At 49.4% G+C, this 15860-nt stretch overlaps 6 protein-coding genes across 6 annotated transcripts; 5 read left to right on the top strand and 1 right to left on the bottom strand.

The window, feature by feature from the left end:
* Positions 1 to 940: 940 nt before the first annotated feature.
* On the top strand, positions 941 to 2962 carry LY89DRAFT_596886 (uncharacterized protein; the record flags this gene model as incomplete). The annotated part of the gene is made up of 4 exons (XM_018209947.1): positions 941 to 1077; positions 1135 to 1400; positions 1524 to 2553; positions 2620 to 2962. Coding segments are annotated over 4 exons (1776 nt in total), but the record flags the coding sequence as incomplete, so codon positions are not given.
* Positions 2963 to 3159: 197 nt separating this feature from the next.
* LY89DRAFT_265766 (WSC-domain-containing protein) lies at positions 3160 to 4429 on the top strand. Its single transcript, XM_018206306.1, has 2 exons — positions 3160 to 3709; positions 3761 to 4429. Exons 1-2 carry the CDS (start codon positions 3429 to 3431, stop codon positions 4380 to 4382), a joined length of 903 nt encoding a protein of 300 aa, XP_018064250.1. The 5' UTR covers positions 3160 to 3428; the 3' UTR covers positions 4383 to 4429.
* A 142-nt stretch (positions 4430 to 4571) lies between these two features.
* LY89DRAFT_740313 (uncharacterized protein) lies at positions 4572 to 5003 on the top strand (the record flags this gene model as incomplete). The annotated part of the gene is made up of 1 exon (XM_018220575.1): positions 4572 to 5003. One exon carries the CDS (start codon positions 4572 to 4574, stop codon positions 5001 to 5003), a length of 432 nt encoding a protein of 143 aa, XP_018064249.1.
* A 630-nt stretch (positions 5004 to 5633) lies between these two features.
* Positions 5634 to 12252, bottom strand: LY89DRAFT_723760 (ketoacyl-synt-domain-containing protein; the record flags this gene model as incomplete). Its single annotated transcript, XM_018218844.1, has 8 exons — positions 5634 to 8932; positions 9211 to 9616; positions 9650 to 9782; positions 9915 to 10995; positions 11063 to 11200; positions 11257 to 11437; positions 11504 to 11980; positions 12046 to 12252. The coding sequence occupies 8 exons, from the start codon at positions 12250 to 12252 to the stop codon at positions 5634 to 5636; spliced, it is 5922 nt and encodes a 1973-aa protein (XP_018064248.1).
* A 438-nt stretch (positions 12253 to 12690) lies between these two features.
* On the top strand, positions 12691 to 13862 carry LY89DRAFT_710801 (alcohol dehydrogenase GroES-like domain-containing protein). Its single transcript, XM_018217861.1, has 2 exons — positions 12691 to 13222; positions 13284 to 13862. The coding sequence occupies exons 1-2, from the start codon at positions 12714 to 12716 to the stop codon at positions 13825 to 13827; spliced, it is 1053 nt and encodes a 350-aa protein (XP_018064247.1). The 5' UTR covers positions 12691 to 12713; the 3' UTR covers positions 13828 to 13862.
* A 160-nt stretch (positions 13863 to 14022) lies between these two features.
* Positions 14023 to 15469, top strand: LY89DRAFT_710799 (alpha/beta-hydrolase; the record flags this gene model as incomplete). Its single annotated transcript, XM_018217860.1, has 5 exons — positions 14023 to 14480; positions 14534 to 14656; positions 14735 to 14874; positions 14952 to 15207; positions 15299 to 15469. The coding sequence occupies exons 1-5, from the start codon at positions 14391 to 14393 to the stop codon at positions 15467 to 15469; spliced, it is 780 nt and encodes a 259-aa protein (XP_018064246.1). The 5' UTR covers positions 14023 to 14390.
* Positions 15470 to 15860: the final 391 nt, after the last annotated feature.

Genomic DNA, 15860 nt, shown 5'->3' with positions numbered 1-15860 from the left:
TTCTCGGCGTTTTATAACTTGATGATTTATAATTGCATTTATTCAGCGTATACAAAATTATATAGCAGTTCCATATAGTCAACTCTATCGCATGTCTGAACATAGGTTTCTCTCCCATTAGAGCTCGAAAACTGTGCTATGTGATCCTTTGCTTCGAACGATTCTTTTTGCTCATTTACTGAATATTCCGGCCGACACACTCTCATTTGCAGAAAAGACTGCTTTGATTACATGTTCTGGCATAGAGACTGGCATCGGTGCCGCTATGGAATGGCGCGTCGTTAGCAATCCACGATGCATGCGTCGGACTCCAAGGCGCGTAGCACAATACATTTTCACTTGTCTAGAGGCCATTCACTGGGGATGTATGAACCGTCACCTTCATTTTCTTTTTGAATCCGAAAAGAATTTCACGAGCTGTTCGCAGCTCGAACTATGCGTATTGCTGGCAGGAGAAAGCGCAGATTAATGTAGATTCAGCGCATCCTGGCATGGCAAATCCTGCTAGCCAATTGATAAGGAGTCAATTCATGCAGGGCAGGGGTAAGGTTATCCACTGTCCTCAAGCTGTTCGTAATCGGTCGTGGCGATCTGGCGATCTGCGGCTACCTAGGTACGGTTATCGCATCAGGTGACGTGCTTTGAAATCAATCCTTACTGTAAGCGGTTATGGGCGAGGTAGAGAAATTCAAGGCGGCAATTACATACATTCTATGTTGTTCAATGTCACTGAATTACTCCTTTCTAACTGTGTTATATCGCTGCACTTCTCTAAAGACACCTGACTTCCGTTCATTGCGAAATCTCACTCCACTTTTAACATGATGTCGCACTCGCTCCGCTTAGATTCGAACGAGGGGAACGAGGGGAGCGTGAAGAGACTCATTACTAGAGTCAGTACCCTCTGACACGAGAGTATACGCTGCCAAATTGACAAAAGCAGGCTTGCGATACTTGTAGGAAAAAGAAGATTCGCTGTGAACCATTTTCAGATGTTTGCGCACAGTGTATCAAAAGCAAGACTCCGTGCCATTTCACCCCGATGAGTGTGGTCAGAAGTCGAAGGCGATTGACGAGGTAAATATTTGAGGATGGAAGCGACTGGTCAGACGACAATTTGCTCATTGAATGTAGGGATAGGCGTGTCGAGGAACTAGAAAGGAGATTGGCATGGATGGAAGGCCAATTAAGACTACCCTTGGAGGGACGGCAGCTCCCCGAAGACTTAGCATCCGGCACCAATCCAAAAGCCCAAGATATAACGGGTCTCCATGAATACCAGCCCACGTACAGAACCTCCCATGCCTTCAGTAAGAGCTTAGGAGGCTTTGAACCTCCGGAGATCGAGGAATCTGCCCCTGTTTCTCAAACATCAAATATCACTACGCCATCCCAACAAAGTATTCCAAGTCTCAACGTAGCTTTCGTCGCTGACAACATGCTAGTGCTCTTTTCCGGGACTTCAAATCTAAACTTTCGTCGGGATACCACTTCGATTGGCAAGGGAACACCAATCTTTCAAGAGCTGCCTTCAAAAGAGAAGGCTTTACACCTCATCACTATTTATTTTCAAGGAGTCAACGCTGTGCATCCTATCTTCGACCAAAATACTTTCATGTCGAAATTCGACTCTGCATACGGTCTAGACTGCAGTAACGGTGACCCAGGATGGTGGGCAGCTCTGAACGTCGTGCTCGCACTTGCGTACCAATACTGGGACGTGCCGGTTCCAGACTCCAAAGAAGACCTTGAAGCTTGGGGCTACTTTCAAAATGCCCTTGCTGCTACTAATCAGCTCATGACAAAACACTATACCCTCGCATCTGTGCAAGCACTGCTGGGAATGGCAATGATGATGATGGCCATACCACATCAGAGGCCTAGCACTTTATTGACTTCATCAGCCATCAAAATAGCGCATAACTTAGGGTTACACAGGCAATACCAGTCTCCTGTGCTGAGTGCCATTGAAAGTGCAGAACGTATACGAGTCTTTTGGGTGGCTTACTCTCTCGACAAAGATATTAGCCTACAAACGAGGCAACCACCGACTCAAGGTGATGAAGACATGGACATTGAGCTACCTTCCGAGAATGATTACGGTCCAGTTCAACCCGGAGGAATTCATCATAGTCTTTTCTACTTCCGAACAAGACTAGCCATCATTCAGGGCCAGATATACAGACGGCTCTTATCTGTGAAGGCTGGGAAGCAGTCTGCTAGTGAGAGAGCGATGGCAGCTGAAGAGCTCGAAACGACACTTCAAATGTGGAGAACAAGCGTCCCTGTCGAACTTTTCCGTGATTATACTGGTCTAGCCTTGGATGGATCACCCTCGGAGGCCTCTCGCCATCCACTTTACCTCCAGCTTTTATATTTCAAGACCTTGGCTGTCATACATGAATCCCTTCCCTTCATCCCTTGGTATCATGAGATTCAATCATCGGAAGTAAGAATACACATTATGTCAGCTAGAGTGACGTATCCTGTGGAGGCCCGAAGTGCCTTAAAGTTATTTAGCGTGACTCCTCGAAGAAAGCTTGCTTGTGTCTGGTAAGTCCGCAGCCATCTTCGATTTCACCACACCGATTATTGAGACCAGAAAGATAACTGTCACAGGACTGCTCTCCACATCTTCATTACGGCCGCGACAACATTGCTTGTACATACTATCTCTAACCCATCAGATCCTTGGGTGCAAGCCGATGTTGAACTTCTTGAGCCATTCCTGAATTTACTAGGGATTATAGCAAGGAGCGGTGTAAATGACAAGGTTCAGGAGATGTATCAATCTAGCATGGTTTTATTTCAGCAAGCTAGGATAGCTGTAGAACACTCTGGTCCAGGGGCAAACACGCATCGACATTTGGGAAGAGGAGATCCTGGAGCAAGGGAAAGTGTAGAAGACTTCCTTGAACGAATGGAGCACATAAAATCTGGAGATAGCACGGGAATTAGCTAGATATCTCGGGATATTCGGCAGTAGTCTAGAGACTTCATATGCCAAGTTTAATAATGCCGTACTTCAAAGTAAGATTTCAGTCAGAAAATGCATACAAATATCGAATGAACAATAAAAAGTTAACAAGAAATAATGCATTTATATTATATATATATAATTTTTTTTCAACTTTATTAAATATTTGCATTATATTTAATTTTAAAGAAATTGGATAATATTCTTTTCTATTTTATTCAAATATTTTACTTTATTTTCAATCGTAGAACATAAAGTCGGAAAAATTAATACGTTCTGCTGTTGCATTTTCCTCGCAGTTGCTGGGGAGATTTTAGCATTCCAGACGTTTAAATGATATTTTCAGGAGCACCAATTTCAGATCTTGTCTTATGGTCTGTTTTGTTGTTCATCTCTCCCTCGGTATAGACACGTAATAAGTCCTGTATCTGTTTTAACAATATTTTTAAAAATGGCGAGGTTCAACTCCGCTCTCGTACTTGGCACTATTGTCTCATCAGTATTGCGAATATCAGCTTCCATACTCGAAGCTAATCATATCCTTTTGTCAAGAGAAGCGGACTATACCTACCTAGGCTGTTACAATGACGGAGATGGCCTCATTGGCACCAACAACGTCGATGGCATTCGAATGTTCCTAGTCTTCTACGACAACAATTATTCTCAAACGACCGATTCATGCGCCGCAATGTGTGTCGGATATCAGTATTTTGGTACTCAGTATGGTTACCAGTAAGCACTATTGAGATTGGTTATAACTTCATCGACTAATGAGAAATACAGATGCGGCTGCGGTGATGCTATACCATCAGCCGTGGCAGCTAATGATGATTGCACCGTGCCATGTGCGGGCGATTCAACTGAGACTTGTGGTGGTGGTTGGCAATATAGTATCTACGAATTCTCGATTGCCTCTTTGCCATCCAGCTCCGAGCTGATATCTGTCTCCTCAACGATGCAAGCAATTCTTCCGATCTCTTCGCCGTTCTTGCTGGTTACAAAGAGCACAAGGGCAGCCATACTAATACTTTCATCCTCTTCGAACCCAACTAGCGGCACAACGTCTAGCCCGGTATTTGCAACACCATCTGCCGTTGTTGCATCAAACACCACAACACCACAATCATCTTCCAAGGCAATTCTATCGATACTTTCGCCTCCACCCATCAACAACACAAACTCGCCGCCGCTGATCTCAACCTTTGGGCCCGGGTTTGGAGCATCATCTCCTTCGTTCCCGAATATGCCTACCTCTACTTGCACAGTATTGGGAGCCTCAATGCCGCCGGCACATTCACCCGGAGTCACTTTATCCAACTTCACCATGTCCGGTAATGGTTTTCGGAATTCTGATGCTCGTGTTTTGGCTCTTGTTGCGGCGGGTATTGCCGGTTTCGTGCTATAGTATCATTAGTTGAGCATGGAAGCTATGGTTTTCTCTATGGAAGGGCGAATAAGCAAAATGCGGTTATGTATAACGAATTTTGCTTCGAAACCTCGATGTTAAAGGTTTTATAATTTAGTTATTTAATCAAAAAGTTTAAATAATATTTCCATGGTAAAGGACAAATGGAAGCAACAGAAGCTTGACATTATGAGATTCGACAGCAAGAAAGATATTACCTTCTCTCCTCCTCCTCCTCCTCCTCCTCCTCCTCCTCTAACTCCACAAACTTCTGGGACCCTTGCAGATATGGTGGCAATCACTCCTTTCACACAGCCATCGACGTTCGCTCCGAACCTCTCTCCATTACAGATACGCAAGCGTCGTTCTACAGTTGGACAACGAGGACAGTCAATTCCTCGAAAGAATATCAAAATGAATAACGATGGGCAGAATTCCATTGTGGTCAAGGACTTCAGGCTTACAAGCGGTACGGGCTTTCTCGCCCAGTTTTCCGAAACATTGCGGCTTTCACTCGATTCAAATATGAAGCTCGCTCGTGACATGATTGGTTTGGATGCTCTCTCTTGCAACAATCGAAGGACTGCCGTCGTGGCAAGATACAATTATGCCTTTGACTGAGGTATGAAGTCAAAGGTTCATCCGAGGGTGTCAATTTTCTCTACCTTATAGGAGTTTGATTATGATTCAATCGCAAGTCACGTTTTTTTAAAAAAAAAAAAAGAGTCACGTTTTTTCGTACTTTTGCAATAAATCATAGTCGAGCTCTTACCGGTATTTTAGAGTCAAGCTCTTTTGAAGTCTTTAAGCTTTAGAATTGCAGCGGGGTGTGGGAAGGGGAGGGGAGGGGAGGCGAGGGGTGGGGGGAAGATTGATATTGAATTTTGCTATAGCTTTGAAGGCTTTGATCTCTTTGTCAAAGCCCGATCACCTTATCAAGTCATCAAGTCATCAAGTCATCAAGTCATTAAGTCATCAAGTCATCAAGTTGACGCTGCATATGTTTGGGCACGTGATTAGCTTAGTCATAGCCACTAGTCGTAACCGTATCTGGCTACGAGCGTAGATAGTAATAAATCATCTTGACTCTCATTTACTTGGTTCCCCATCAGCATATCTCTTAACGAGGCAATATATTTATTCGACCGCATGTTTCAATGTCAATTGAGGATGTGCCCAGTCCGCAAGAACGCCATATACAAATGAAATCTGTCTCCCTATTCTATTCTATTCCTTCAGTCCTCTGATACTCTACTTGGAAGTTTTGCTAGCCCTCCGCCAATCCACGAGAGCGTCATCACACATGCGAAAGATCGAATACGTGTCCGACATCACCTTGAGCACTGGCACATCAACGCCGATCTCCCTGAGGAACCACTCCCGAATGCGGATCGCGATAAGTGAGTCGATGCCCAGAATTGCCACCGATGCGTTGCTGTTAACATGTGCAGGATCGATCTCGAGCATGTTGCCCAAAGCGAGCAAGAAACACTTCACCAATACAGCCAGGCACTCAGCAGGATTCTCAGCCCCGGTGAGCTGCTCTTTGACACTGATCGTATTGCCAGCTTGTCCTCGATCAGAATCATCCTCCAGCTTCTGCTGACCCATGTAGCAGGATAAGCGAGGGTCCTCACGCCAATCCTCTTGAAATACTGTCCTAATGCCTGTGATGAGCTCAGACGGCTGACCGGAACCTGGACGCCCGCATACAATAGCCTCCGCCAGCATCTCGTGTAGGTCGGTCTCCGACTGTCTTTCCATCCGCGGAAGGATTGCTTTGTGAATGGTGTCGGCATGCTCAGCATCGCGCCGGAAGATGTATCCAAAGCCCGTCAAAATGGAAATGTGAATGACGGATCCAGCCAAGCCACGACGTAGACGCGACTTGATCAGACGTGCCATATAATGGTTTGCAGCCGCGTAAGCGGACTGGCCGAAGCTACCAACGATAGATGTCGTGGATGAGAAGCAGATGAAGAAGTCCAACGGCTCCGTTCCAAACATGTCGTCGAGGTTCTTGGATCCCGCCACCTTTGGTGCAAACACAGCTGCAAAGTCATCCCAAGACATGTGGTGGAAGAAGCGATCACGAAGAACCATGGCGGCATTCATCACGCCTCCGATACGAGGCATGTTGGATTTGATATCAGCGTAGGCAGCGCGTAGCGAGTCCATGTTTGTTATATCGACAGCCATAGGGCGCACAAGAGCTCCTTTGCTACTCATATAGTCGAGAACATCAGGGCTTACATTGGGATTTCGACTGGTCAGAACCATATTTCGAGCGCCGTTCTCTATCATCCAAAGGCATACCGAGATACCCAAATCCCCCGTCATACCGCAAAGAAGGTACGTCTTATCGGGATTCTCGCCCCTTCGTGCACTCGATGACACCCACAAAACTGCATCTGCTATTTCCATAACGTTCTGCAGTCCTTTGAATCTTTTTTCATCCATGTCACGGAAGACTGGGCAGTCCAGATCGCAAAGAGAGAGCACAACAGCCCCTTTTGGAACGTGGATCCCTTCAAGGCCAGGGTGTAAAGTTACAGTTTTCGAAGGAACCGCGGCCAATAAAACCGCCTGGACATGGGATGGGAGTTTGGTACTGGCACCACCGCCGACAATGATGATGTCCCCCATCGCCGGTATGGCCTCTAGCGAGATAGAAAAGGGGTCACGGATGAGTTGAAATGTTTGGTCGACTTCCTCTGCCATGATGACAGAGGCAAAAGATGGTGTCGAGCTTACATCAACGCCAGAGAACCCGGTAGCTCTCAATAGCTCGTCCCATCGCTGGAGGTTGACCGTTGGAGCCCAGACACGCCCATCTTTAATGCCGAAGAACCACCCCGAAAGCGTCGACATTATCAGTTGCAGAGGTAAGAAGTCTCGGGTAATCTCTATCAAGACCAACTTTCCACCCGGTCGAAGGAGCTGCCGACAGTTACGCAGAGTCTCCTCTAGCCTCCGTGTGGCGTGCAAACAGTTTGAAGAAATGACCATGTCGTACGATCCGGTGGTGAAGCCTTGGTCTTCAGGACTGTTTTCGATATTGAGCGTCTTGAAGTTGAGTTTACCGCTATGTTGACTGAACACAGTCCGAGCATTTTCGAAAAATCCGGTTGAAATGTCTGTATATGTGTAGGATAAATAATGGTTTCCTATTGCATCTAAGACAGTGCGCGTGGTACCGCCCGTACCAGCGCCAACTTCAACCATGCGCATGCGAGGTTGTCGATGTGTGAGCTGTTTTACCAGAGTACCCAGATCCGCGTTGCCGTGCTTGAAGCCAATCCCTTCCACATACAGACGATCGAGCAGACTATCCTGCATAAGCACTTTGAGCGGCTGTGTGATTCCACGAACAACGCTGACAAGGTTCTTCCCCATGGCGTGGAGAATGTTCATGTCGTTGTTGTCTGCTGGCTGGCTCGCACGCCATTCCTGCACCATCTCGAGAGTATCGTCTTTCCATTCAGGCCGAATCTCCGGATGCTCCCCAGCTTCAATTTGGGGTAACAAATGGTCAAGAATCCAGGTCATCATGTGTTTCCGGTACTTGCTCATTATCAGCAATTCTTGTTTCAGTATCATCTTGCGTAGTCGGCGTAAGTAGAAGTATGCCGTACGTGTGAGCTGTTCGTACAGGACCAACTCCGCATCCGAAATCTTGACTGCTTTGCTGGGCGGAATCCCATACTCGGCATCTCGTATCCACGTTGGGCTGGCATATAACCAAGGGTCCCGGTGGTTACCAACAGGTGTAAGGTGAACTCCGCGTAGCTGCACTTCTGTTCGCAAAGTCGCTGCATCAAACAGGTCCAAATCCCCGACCACAATGTTCTTGTCCGTCGAAGTCACGGTGGCATCCGCTTTAAGGACAGGATCCTGCGACTCGGACTGCATCATGCTGATTCGTACGTAGTCCACCCGCGTTGGCAAGTAGATGCTACCGATGCGGCCGTCGCCCGGGTATGAGAAGCCGGCGAAGAGACCATGGAAGGCAGTGTCAAGAGGTGCTGGATGCATGCTGTTGCGGATCTGGGTGTGCTCAGGGGGCGAAGAAAGGGTCACCACTGCGCTATTAAGCCGTCGACGCATGGCCTTCGCTTGAAAAAGGTCGGTGTAGTTGAATCCCTCTTTCGACAGATTTGAGTACAGGTGTCCCATATCCAGGGTTTCCATGGTCAGCACGGGTTGCTTTCGAAAAGGCAGAACGTCTTCCATGGGTTGGCCGAGCCAGAGCCGCGCGCGTCCCGTGAAGTGGACTGTCATGTCAGTTTGAGGGACACCCAAAGGCTGCACGGCGTCGACAGCACCGGTGTAGCATGAGAGCTCGGCACTAATGCAGTCGTTTGTCTGAGTAGTAACGCGAAGAGTGAAAACGACTTCAAGACCGGAAGAATCTTCTTGGACCCGCATCGCACGCACAATGTCGAGGTCGTGAAGTTCTACGAGACGCACTTGCTGCTGGTCGTCAACCAGGCGGATGACGGCCTCGTATGCCATTGACAAGTAGCCAGCAGCAGCTAGGAGAATCTCGCCTTGACACGATGGCCAGCCAACCATGGGAGTTCACTCAATCTAATAAGCTGCTTCCAATGCACCTCGCGCTTCTCACGTTCACCGTACGAGGTGGAATGGCCCAGAAGCTCGTGACGGGACTTGTTTTGGGTGCGGAACATACGGGATGACCTCGACTCTTTCCAGATCAGCTCACGATGGTCCCACTGGTAAGACGGAAGGCCCTTGAGAATCTCCAGCTTCTACGGCTGGCTGTTGGGAAAGGCTCGACGAAGCCCCTCGAAGGTGATGACGGGACGTTGCGAAGCGAATGATTTCCAGAGGAAGCCCATGGCATCCGCCAACGATTCTACGGCACTCTCCCCCCGTTTCAGGAGGCCCGAGTAAGGAATGGAGAGGCCCGTTAGCATCTTGATTGTTTCCGAGCATGGCCCTTTGAGGGCTGGGTGAGGTTCGACTTCGAGGATGGCGTCAAAGCACTGGTCCTCGCTGAGTGCCCTGGTGAGTGCTTGGCTGAAGAGCACCGTCTGCGTCATGTTATCCAGCCAGTACGGACCCTCGAGAAGTCGGCCATCCGCCTGGTCGAATGATCGGCTGCGTCCATCGGATCCCCAGACGCTCGAGTACCACCGGCACTGCTTGTAACCTTTCTGGAGCTTGACTCGACACCGCCTCATGGAATCAAGATATGGGTTGGCGCACGACTTCATGTGGTGAGAATGGTACGCAACGCTCACCTGCAGCATGCGTGCAAAGATTCCACGCTCTTGGAGTCGAGCAAAAGCCTCTTCAATGGCTTCCGCGTCCCCAGCGATCGTACAGCTCGTCTGGGAATTGCTTGCGGCAACAGCAAGCGCTTCACCAAACTCGCTGCAGAAAGAGTCGCTTGGCTCATCGACATGCCGACCGCCATCATCTTTCCGGGCTCCCCCCCCCCCCCCCCCCCCCCCCCCGCCCCCCCCCCCCCCCTTCCCCCGGCCCCCCCCCCCCCCCCCCACCGACCCCTGAGCAAGGACGGAATGGACACCTCTGTAGTGTGCAACGCGGATCGCATCAAACGCATTGAGATACCCGGCGGCGTACGCAGCGGCTATCTCGCCAGACGAGTGCCCGATGACGGCGTCGAAATGGATGCTTGCGGCATGCAGTGTATCAACCAAAGCAACCTGAAGAGCAGTACATAGAGGTTGTGAAATAGCAGCTTCCCCAACGCGCGAACTCGCCGGCGCTGCTTGCAGTTGGTCGACAAGGGACCAGTTGGGACGATCTTCAGCAGGCAGCGAGTCGAGACTCTGCTGCATCTTGTCTATAGCGCGACGGAACACGTCTGAAGCGCCATACAGCTCTGCGCCCATCGTTGCCCACTGAGCTCCCTGGCCGGTGAAAACCCCCAAGATTCGGAGAGGCAATGTCTCGGGAATGGCCATGGCACGCGAGGCATTCTGAAGAGAATCCTTGCTCGCCTCAATCTTGTCAGCGAGCTTCTCGGTAGAGGTGGCGGAGAAGGCTACTCGAAAAGGGAAGGCTGTCCTCTTCATGAGACTGTAGCCCAATCGGTCAAGGTTCACATCAGGATTTGCGCGGAGATAGCTGATCATGGCTTCAGCGCTTGACGCCAAAGCCTGGCCTGAGCTGGCCGACAGTAGGAACGGTCCAGCGTTGTAAGTTGGAAAGGGTCCATTCGCTGGAACACTGGTCAGCGCTTGATTGCCAGCGGTATGGCCGTTGGATAGAACGCCGTGGCTATCCCAGCTTTCAATTATAGCGTGGGCATTGGTGCCACCAAAGCCGAAACTGTTGACACTGACTCGGCGCGGCGATCCTTGCGAAACAGGCGGCCAGGGCGTTGTCGATGAGGGAATCTGCAAATTGGTGTAATATGGCCGGATTTTGGGATTGAGATTCTTGAAATGAAGGTTTGCAGGGATTACGCCGTGCTGGACTGCCAGGGACACTTTCAATACGCCAGCGACTCCAGCAGTACCTTCTGTGTGTCCGATGACCGTCTTAATGCTGCCGACCATGAGTCTGCCGGTCTCTCCGTCGGGGAAGAAAACCGTTTGGATGGCTCTGGCCTCGATAGCTGGAACAACATGTCAGAATTCATCAACGATTTAACAAAACGGCGAAGTGGGGGATGGATTACTTACGGTCACCCGCTGGCGTGCCCGTACCATGAGCCTCGAAGTATTGAGGACGGTCGGATTCAAGAGTCGGATCAAGCCCACATCTTGCGTATGTGTCAAGGATCAGCTGTGCCTGCGATTCGGAGCTGGGCATTGTTATGCCTGCAATTTGTTTAGCCATCATCGATGGAAGAACCGAGCTATTCTTTCCGCCATACCTGGAGTTTTGCCATCAGAGTTCACGCCCGTTTCGCGAACGATGCTTTCGATGTGGTCACCGTCGGCGAGGGCCCTGCTGAGAGTCTTGAGAAAGACCGCACAGAATCCCTCGCCTCGAGTATACCCATCCGCGGAAGCATCCCACATGAACGATCTTCCGTTGGGTGATAGCATGTTCAGCTTTGGTTTCATGTGTTAGATGGTGCCAAATTTTCTCTTCTCAACATCACGTGGTGGGCAACAAACCTTGGATTCGCTAACGAACGGCTCCGGCCCAAGTATGAGATTTGACCCTGCTGCAACAGCCATGTCCACCTCTCCATTCCACAATGCAGATACTGCTTGGTGCAAGGCTACAAGACTGGACGAACAAGCTGTGTCGATGGTTGCAGAAGGCCCTCTCCAGTCGAAGAAGTATGATATACGATTGGCTAGGATTGAGGCCGCGGTGCCAGTAGCATGATACCGAGGCAGACTGTCAATGCCCCGGATGGCCATGAAATGGTAGTCGTAGCTCATGCATCCTACCAACACGGCGGTACGTGATCCACGGAGCTGTTGCATTGAGTACCCGGCTGACTCAACGCCCTCGTATACGGTTTCGAGAAGTACCCGTTGTTGGGGATCCATGGCCTCGGCTTCTTTGGGGTTGATGGAGAAGAAGTCTCGATCGAATGCGCGGGGATCTTCGTCGAGAAGATAAGCGTGCTTAACGTTCATGCTCTATCGAAGGCGAGTTAGATCCATGAGACGACGCTGTAGTGCTAGTCATGAGAAAGTAGTCTTACTCCATGGTGCTGGCCATCTTGATGGTAAAATGTCTTCGTGCTAAAACGACTCTCTGGAATTTCCTGCAACACATCTCTGGGTCTTTCGAGGAGATCCCAGAGCTTGGAAGGAGAAGTTGCGCCACCAGGGAAACGGAAACTGCTGCCCACTATTGCTATGGGTTCTCGTGGAAAGCAATGAACAGCTTGGGTCCCTTGACTTCCCATGGTGGATAGTAGGATCGATGGCGATAGTGTACTGAGAGGAAGGAGTATGGAGATCGTTTAGGTCTCCTTTCAAAAAACTTCGAGATATTGAGAGAACATTAATAATAGAGATCTTACGTTACGGGATAGTTCCCGAGTCTCAAACAGTTGAAAGGTCTGAGACCTCCGATAGGTCATAAGAAAGCCCGTTCATTTTCATAGCGTGCTGATTTCGAAGGTCTCCGAAGCGGTTCCGTCCCTGCATACCTAGGTAACGTACCGATGTCCGAAGGGTGAGACAACAGTCGAACTCTGACTCGCTGCATGATTCTGTGGCTCTCTCAAGCGCTAAGTCACCAATTGCACTATAGTATGCCAATCTCGTGTCTGTAATTGCAGATGTATATTACCCCTTCCCCTAGGTACTCAATTGGCTCCATCAGCTTCTCACAAAGTGAGTTGAAACTACTCTCGAGGTCACCATGAAAGCAATCATTAGCGCAGGGCCTGTCGGATATCGCTTCGTCGAGGATTTCGACATTCCTACTCCGCGACCGAGATCCATCCTGGTCCGGGTACATGCCGTCGCCCTGAATCCGAGAGACGGAAAGATGGTTGACATCGGCACTGCTACTGGATCTTTAGCAGGGTGCGACTCTTCTGGCACCGTCGTAACCGTAGGCGAAGGCGTGACACGATTTAAGGAGGGCGATCGTATCCTCGCCGTGACCTTTGGCTCAAATACCTCGGACAAAACGAAAGGCGCCTTCAGCGAGTTCGCTTTTGCAGACGAAGACTTCAGCTGCCACGTTCCCGAACGCTTGACCTTCGTGCAAGCTTGCTCGATTGGACTTTCGGTGGCCACAGCAGGTCTGGGACTTTTCCAGGCGCCTGGGTTGATGCTGTCGATGGAGCACGGGTCGGGGGAAACAGTGCTTATCTCAGGTGGTGCCACGGCCACAGGAACCATGGCAACGCAATTGTTGAAAGTGTAAGTGGACTCACCGCACATTATTGCTTAGCATAGTCTCTCACTGATGTTGTGCGCGCAGAGCCGGCTATCATGTCATAGTCACCTGCTCTCCTGTCAACAACGACCTGTGCAAGTCTTACGGTGCCTCGGCCTGCTTCGACTACCATTCTCCTACCTGTGGTGCGGACATCCGTGTGCACACCAACAACAGCTTGAGATACGTCCTGGACTGCGTTACCGATACTCCCACCATGAAGATGTGCTATGAGAGCATTGGGTCTTCTGGTGGCAGCTATATTGCGCTTGAGCCGATCGCCGTTGATGTGAAATACACACGAAGGGATGTTCGTGCTGGCTGGTTTCTGACAGATGCCATTGCGGGAGATGGAATCCAGATGAGTGGCACATATGGCCGCCCACCAACGCCTGAGTACAGGCAATACGGCAAGGAGCTATTTGCCCTAGTCGAGAGGTGGCTGCAAGAGGGGAGCATAGTTCTCCATCCCATAGAAGTCTTGGACGGCGGCCTGAGAAACTTGCCTGGTGCTATCGCGGACATGAAGCTTGGAAAGGTGCATGCGAAAAAGCTAGTCATGTCAGTGCTGGCTACGGGTGATATATAACGCCGAGTTTCATGAATTACATGAACAAATCAGACTTCGATTTCGACGAATTTCAATTTCCTAAATCCGTGATTTCCGGCTTCTGAAATATTCTATTATTTACTTGTGATACTCACTTTAAAGGACTCGACTGAAAACGCTCCAACGTTTCATGACAGTCCTTTACACGCTGATTCCGCAGAAGAAAGTTTTTTTATTCTTTGCAGTCCGACTTGCAGCTAATCCGAATCTAACGATGGTTACCGAACCGGCTGACCTACTTCCGATGCGATGCTTGTACGAGATAAGTCGGGCACAAAAGTTATGCAGGAACTCCGAGGACAGCCTCTATTGCCAAGTATCGGGGCTTGATCTGCGTCATGTCGCCATCTCGGACTTCAGTAAGTCCCATCGAAGCAGAAAGCTTATTGTCACTTGTATGTCGCGACCTCCGCTATGTATCATCATCGAATATTGGGGCAAGCATACAACTGACTGTGTCCATTGCCATTCAACATTCCTGCTCTGCGGAAACCCCTTGCGACAAAAGCCAAACATGCCACTTGCAGACTTGACTCGTCTCGATGTCGAGTTTCCAACTCTCGACGGTAACCCTTCGTGGCTGTGTTCTACCTGCTTCGAAGCGTGGCCCGGCTATTATCATGTCTGCAGGAGTATATCTTCACGCTCCTTATTTCCATACATCAACTTATTGACGATCGAGTAGTTCAACATGCCTAAGGATGCCATTTTGCCAGACATCGGGAAGTGGTTTCAAGAGCACGGCATTAGTTGCCTCCTCTTCGATAGTCAAGGCATAGGCTCAAGCGATGGAGAGCCAAGGAACGATGTGAGATTCCGCTCTGCGATATTTTCTACTTTCAGGTCAGTCTAAAGGACAGCCCGCTGACCGCCCGAACGCACCCAGGTCGACGCAAGACAGCAAGCCGAGCACCTTCATGACGCCGTGACTTGGTTCCTTGAGCAGCCTTACGTCGATGATACTAAAATTGCTCTCTGGGGCCTTTGTTTTGGAGGCAATGTCAGTCTTGCAGCGGCAGCTTTTGAGTAAGTGAACTGCTTTCTAGGTCTATATCTTCGTTGTTATACAGCCTTAATATGTCTTATCTACGACCCGCTAACAGGAGACGCAATTTTAGCAAGCGAGTATCCGCTGTCATTGCTGTTGCGCCACTGATTGACTCAACCGGTAATCCGGAGAGACGACAACCGATTCTCGAGCTCGCTATGCATGATCGAGTGAGCCGCCTAGCTGGAGAAGAGCCCATGTACCTTCCCTATGTGAACGAGGATGGCAGCGTTCCCAACGGCCTTCAGATGCCAGCAGACATGATGCCAGCACTCGACCGCCTCGGCATTCCCGTAGAGAACCGCATCTCCGTTCAGACATATTACAAAAGCTTGTCTTGGAAACATTCTTGGCCTGGTCAAATACATTGCTCCGACGCCAGCTATGATGGTGACACCGGAGTTTGACATGTCGTGCCCCACTAAGGAACAGCTTCAGTGCTTTGAGCTTATGGACGAACCCAAGGAGCTCGATATCTTGAAGGGTAAAGGACATCTTGATTGGGTATTCGGGGATGTTGAGAGCATTCTTGAGCGCCAGTTGGACTTCTTGAAACGGCGCCTGGTGTTTTGAGGATTTCGTAGATTGTTGGGAATTACATAAACTAGTGACAGTTCAAATTTGGGAAGCAAAGCTTTTCGGATATATGCATTTGCACCAGCGATAGACCTAGAGATTCAATAGAGATAGTCTAGCAGTTATTGAATTCGAATTCAATACACGCAAATGAATGGGGCAACTCGATCTAGTGGTATTAATGCCTTACAGCCCAATATCACCCGGATAGAATTGATCATTGTTGATCATTGTTGGCTGCAGATCTTTAGGTTCTTTGTCAGCACGCCGACCCAATGTCTGTCCTGAAATCAAGACGCTTCGATGTGGTAATGGAACGCAAATCCAGCTGTTTACTTTCGAGCTCATCGGTTGTCAGATCCTACAGTATATGTCTTGTCAAGGCACG

Source organism: Mollisia scopiformis (assembly GCF_001500285.1).
Source record: "Mollisia scopiformis unplaced genomic scaffold LY89scaffold_27, whole genome shotgun sequence".
Lineage (NCBI taxonomy): Eukaryota > Fungi > Ascomycota > Leotiomycetes > Helotiales > Mollisiaceae > Mollisia > Mollisia scopiformis.
Note: the sequence above shows the minus strand (reverse complement) of the source record. Positions and strands in the feature narration are given on the sequence as shown.

Coding starts and splice junctions, on each gene's coding strand:
- LY89DRAFT_265766 (XM_018206306.1), top strand. CDS start 3,429: ATGGCGAGGTTCAACTCCGCTCTCGTACTTGGCACTATTGTCTCATCA. Junction 3,710..3,760: donor GGTACTCAGTATGGTTACCA/GTAAGCACTATT, acceptor TGAGAAATACAG/ATGCGGCTGCGGTGATGCTA.
- LY89DRAFT_710801 (XM_018217861.1), top strand. CDS start 12,714: ATGAAAGCAATCATTAGCGCAGGGCCTGTCGGATATCGCTTCGTCGAG. Junction 13,223..13,283: donor GCAACGCAATTGTTGAAAGT/GTAAGTGGACTC, acceptor TTGTGCGCGCAG/AGCCGGCTATCATGTCATAG.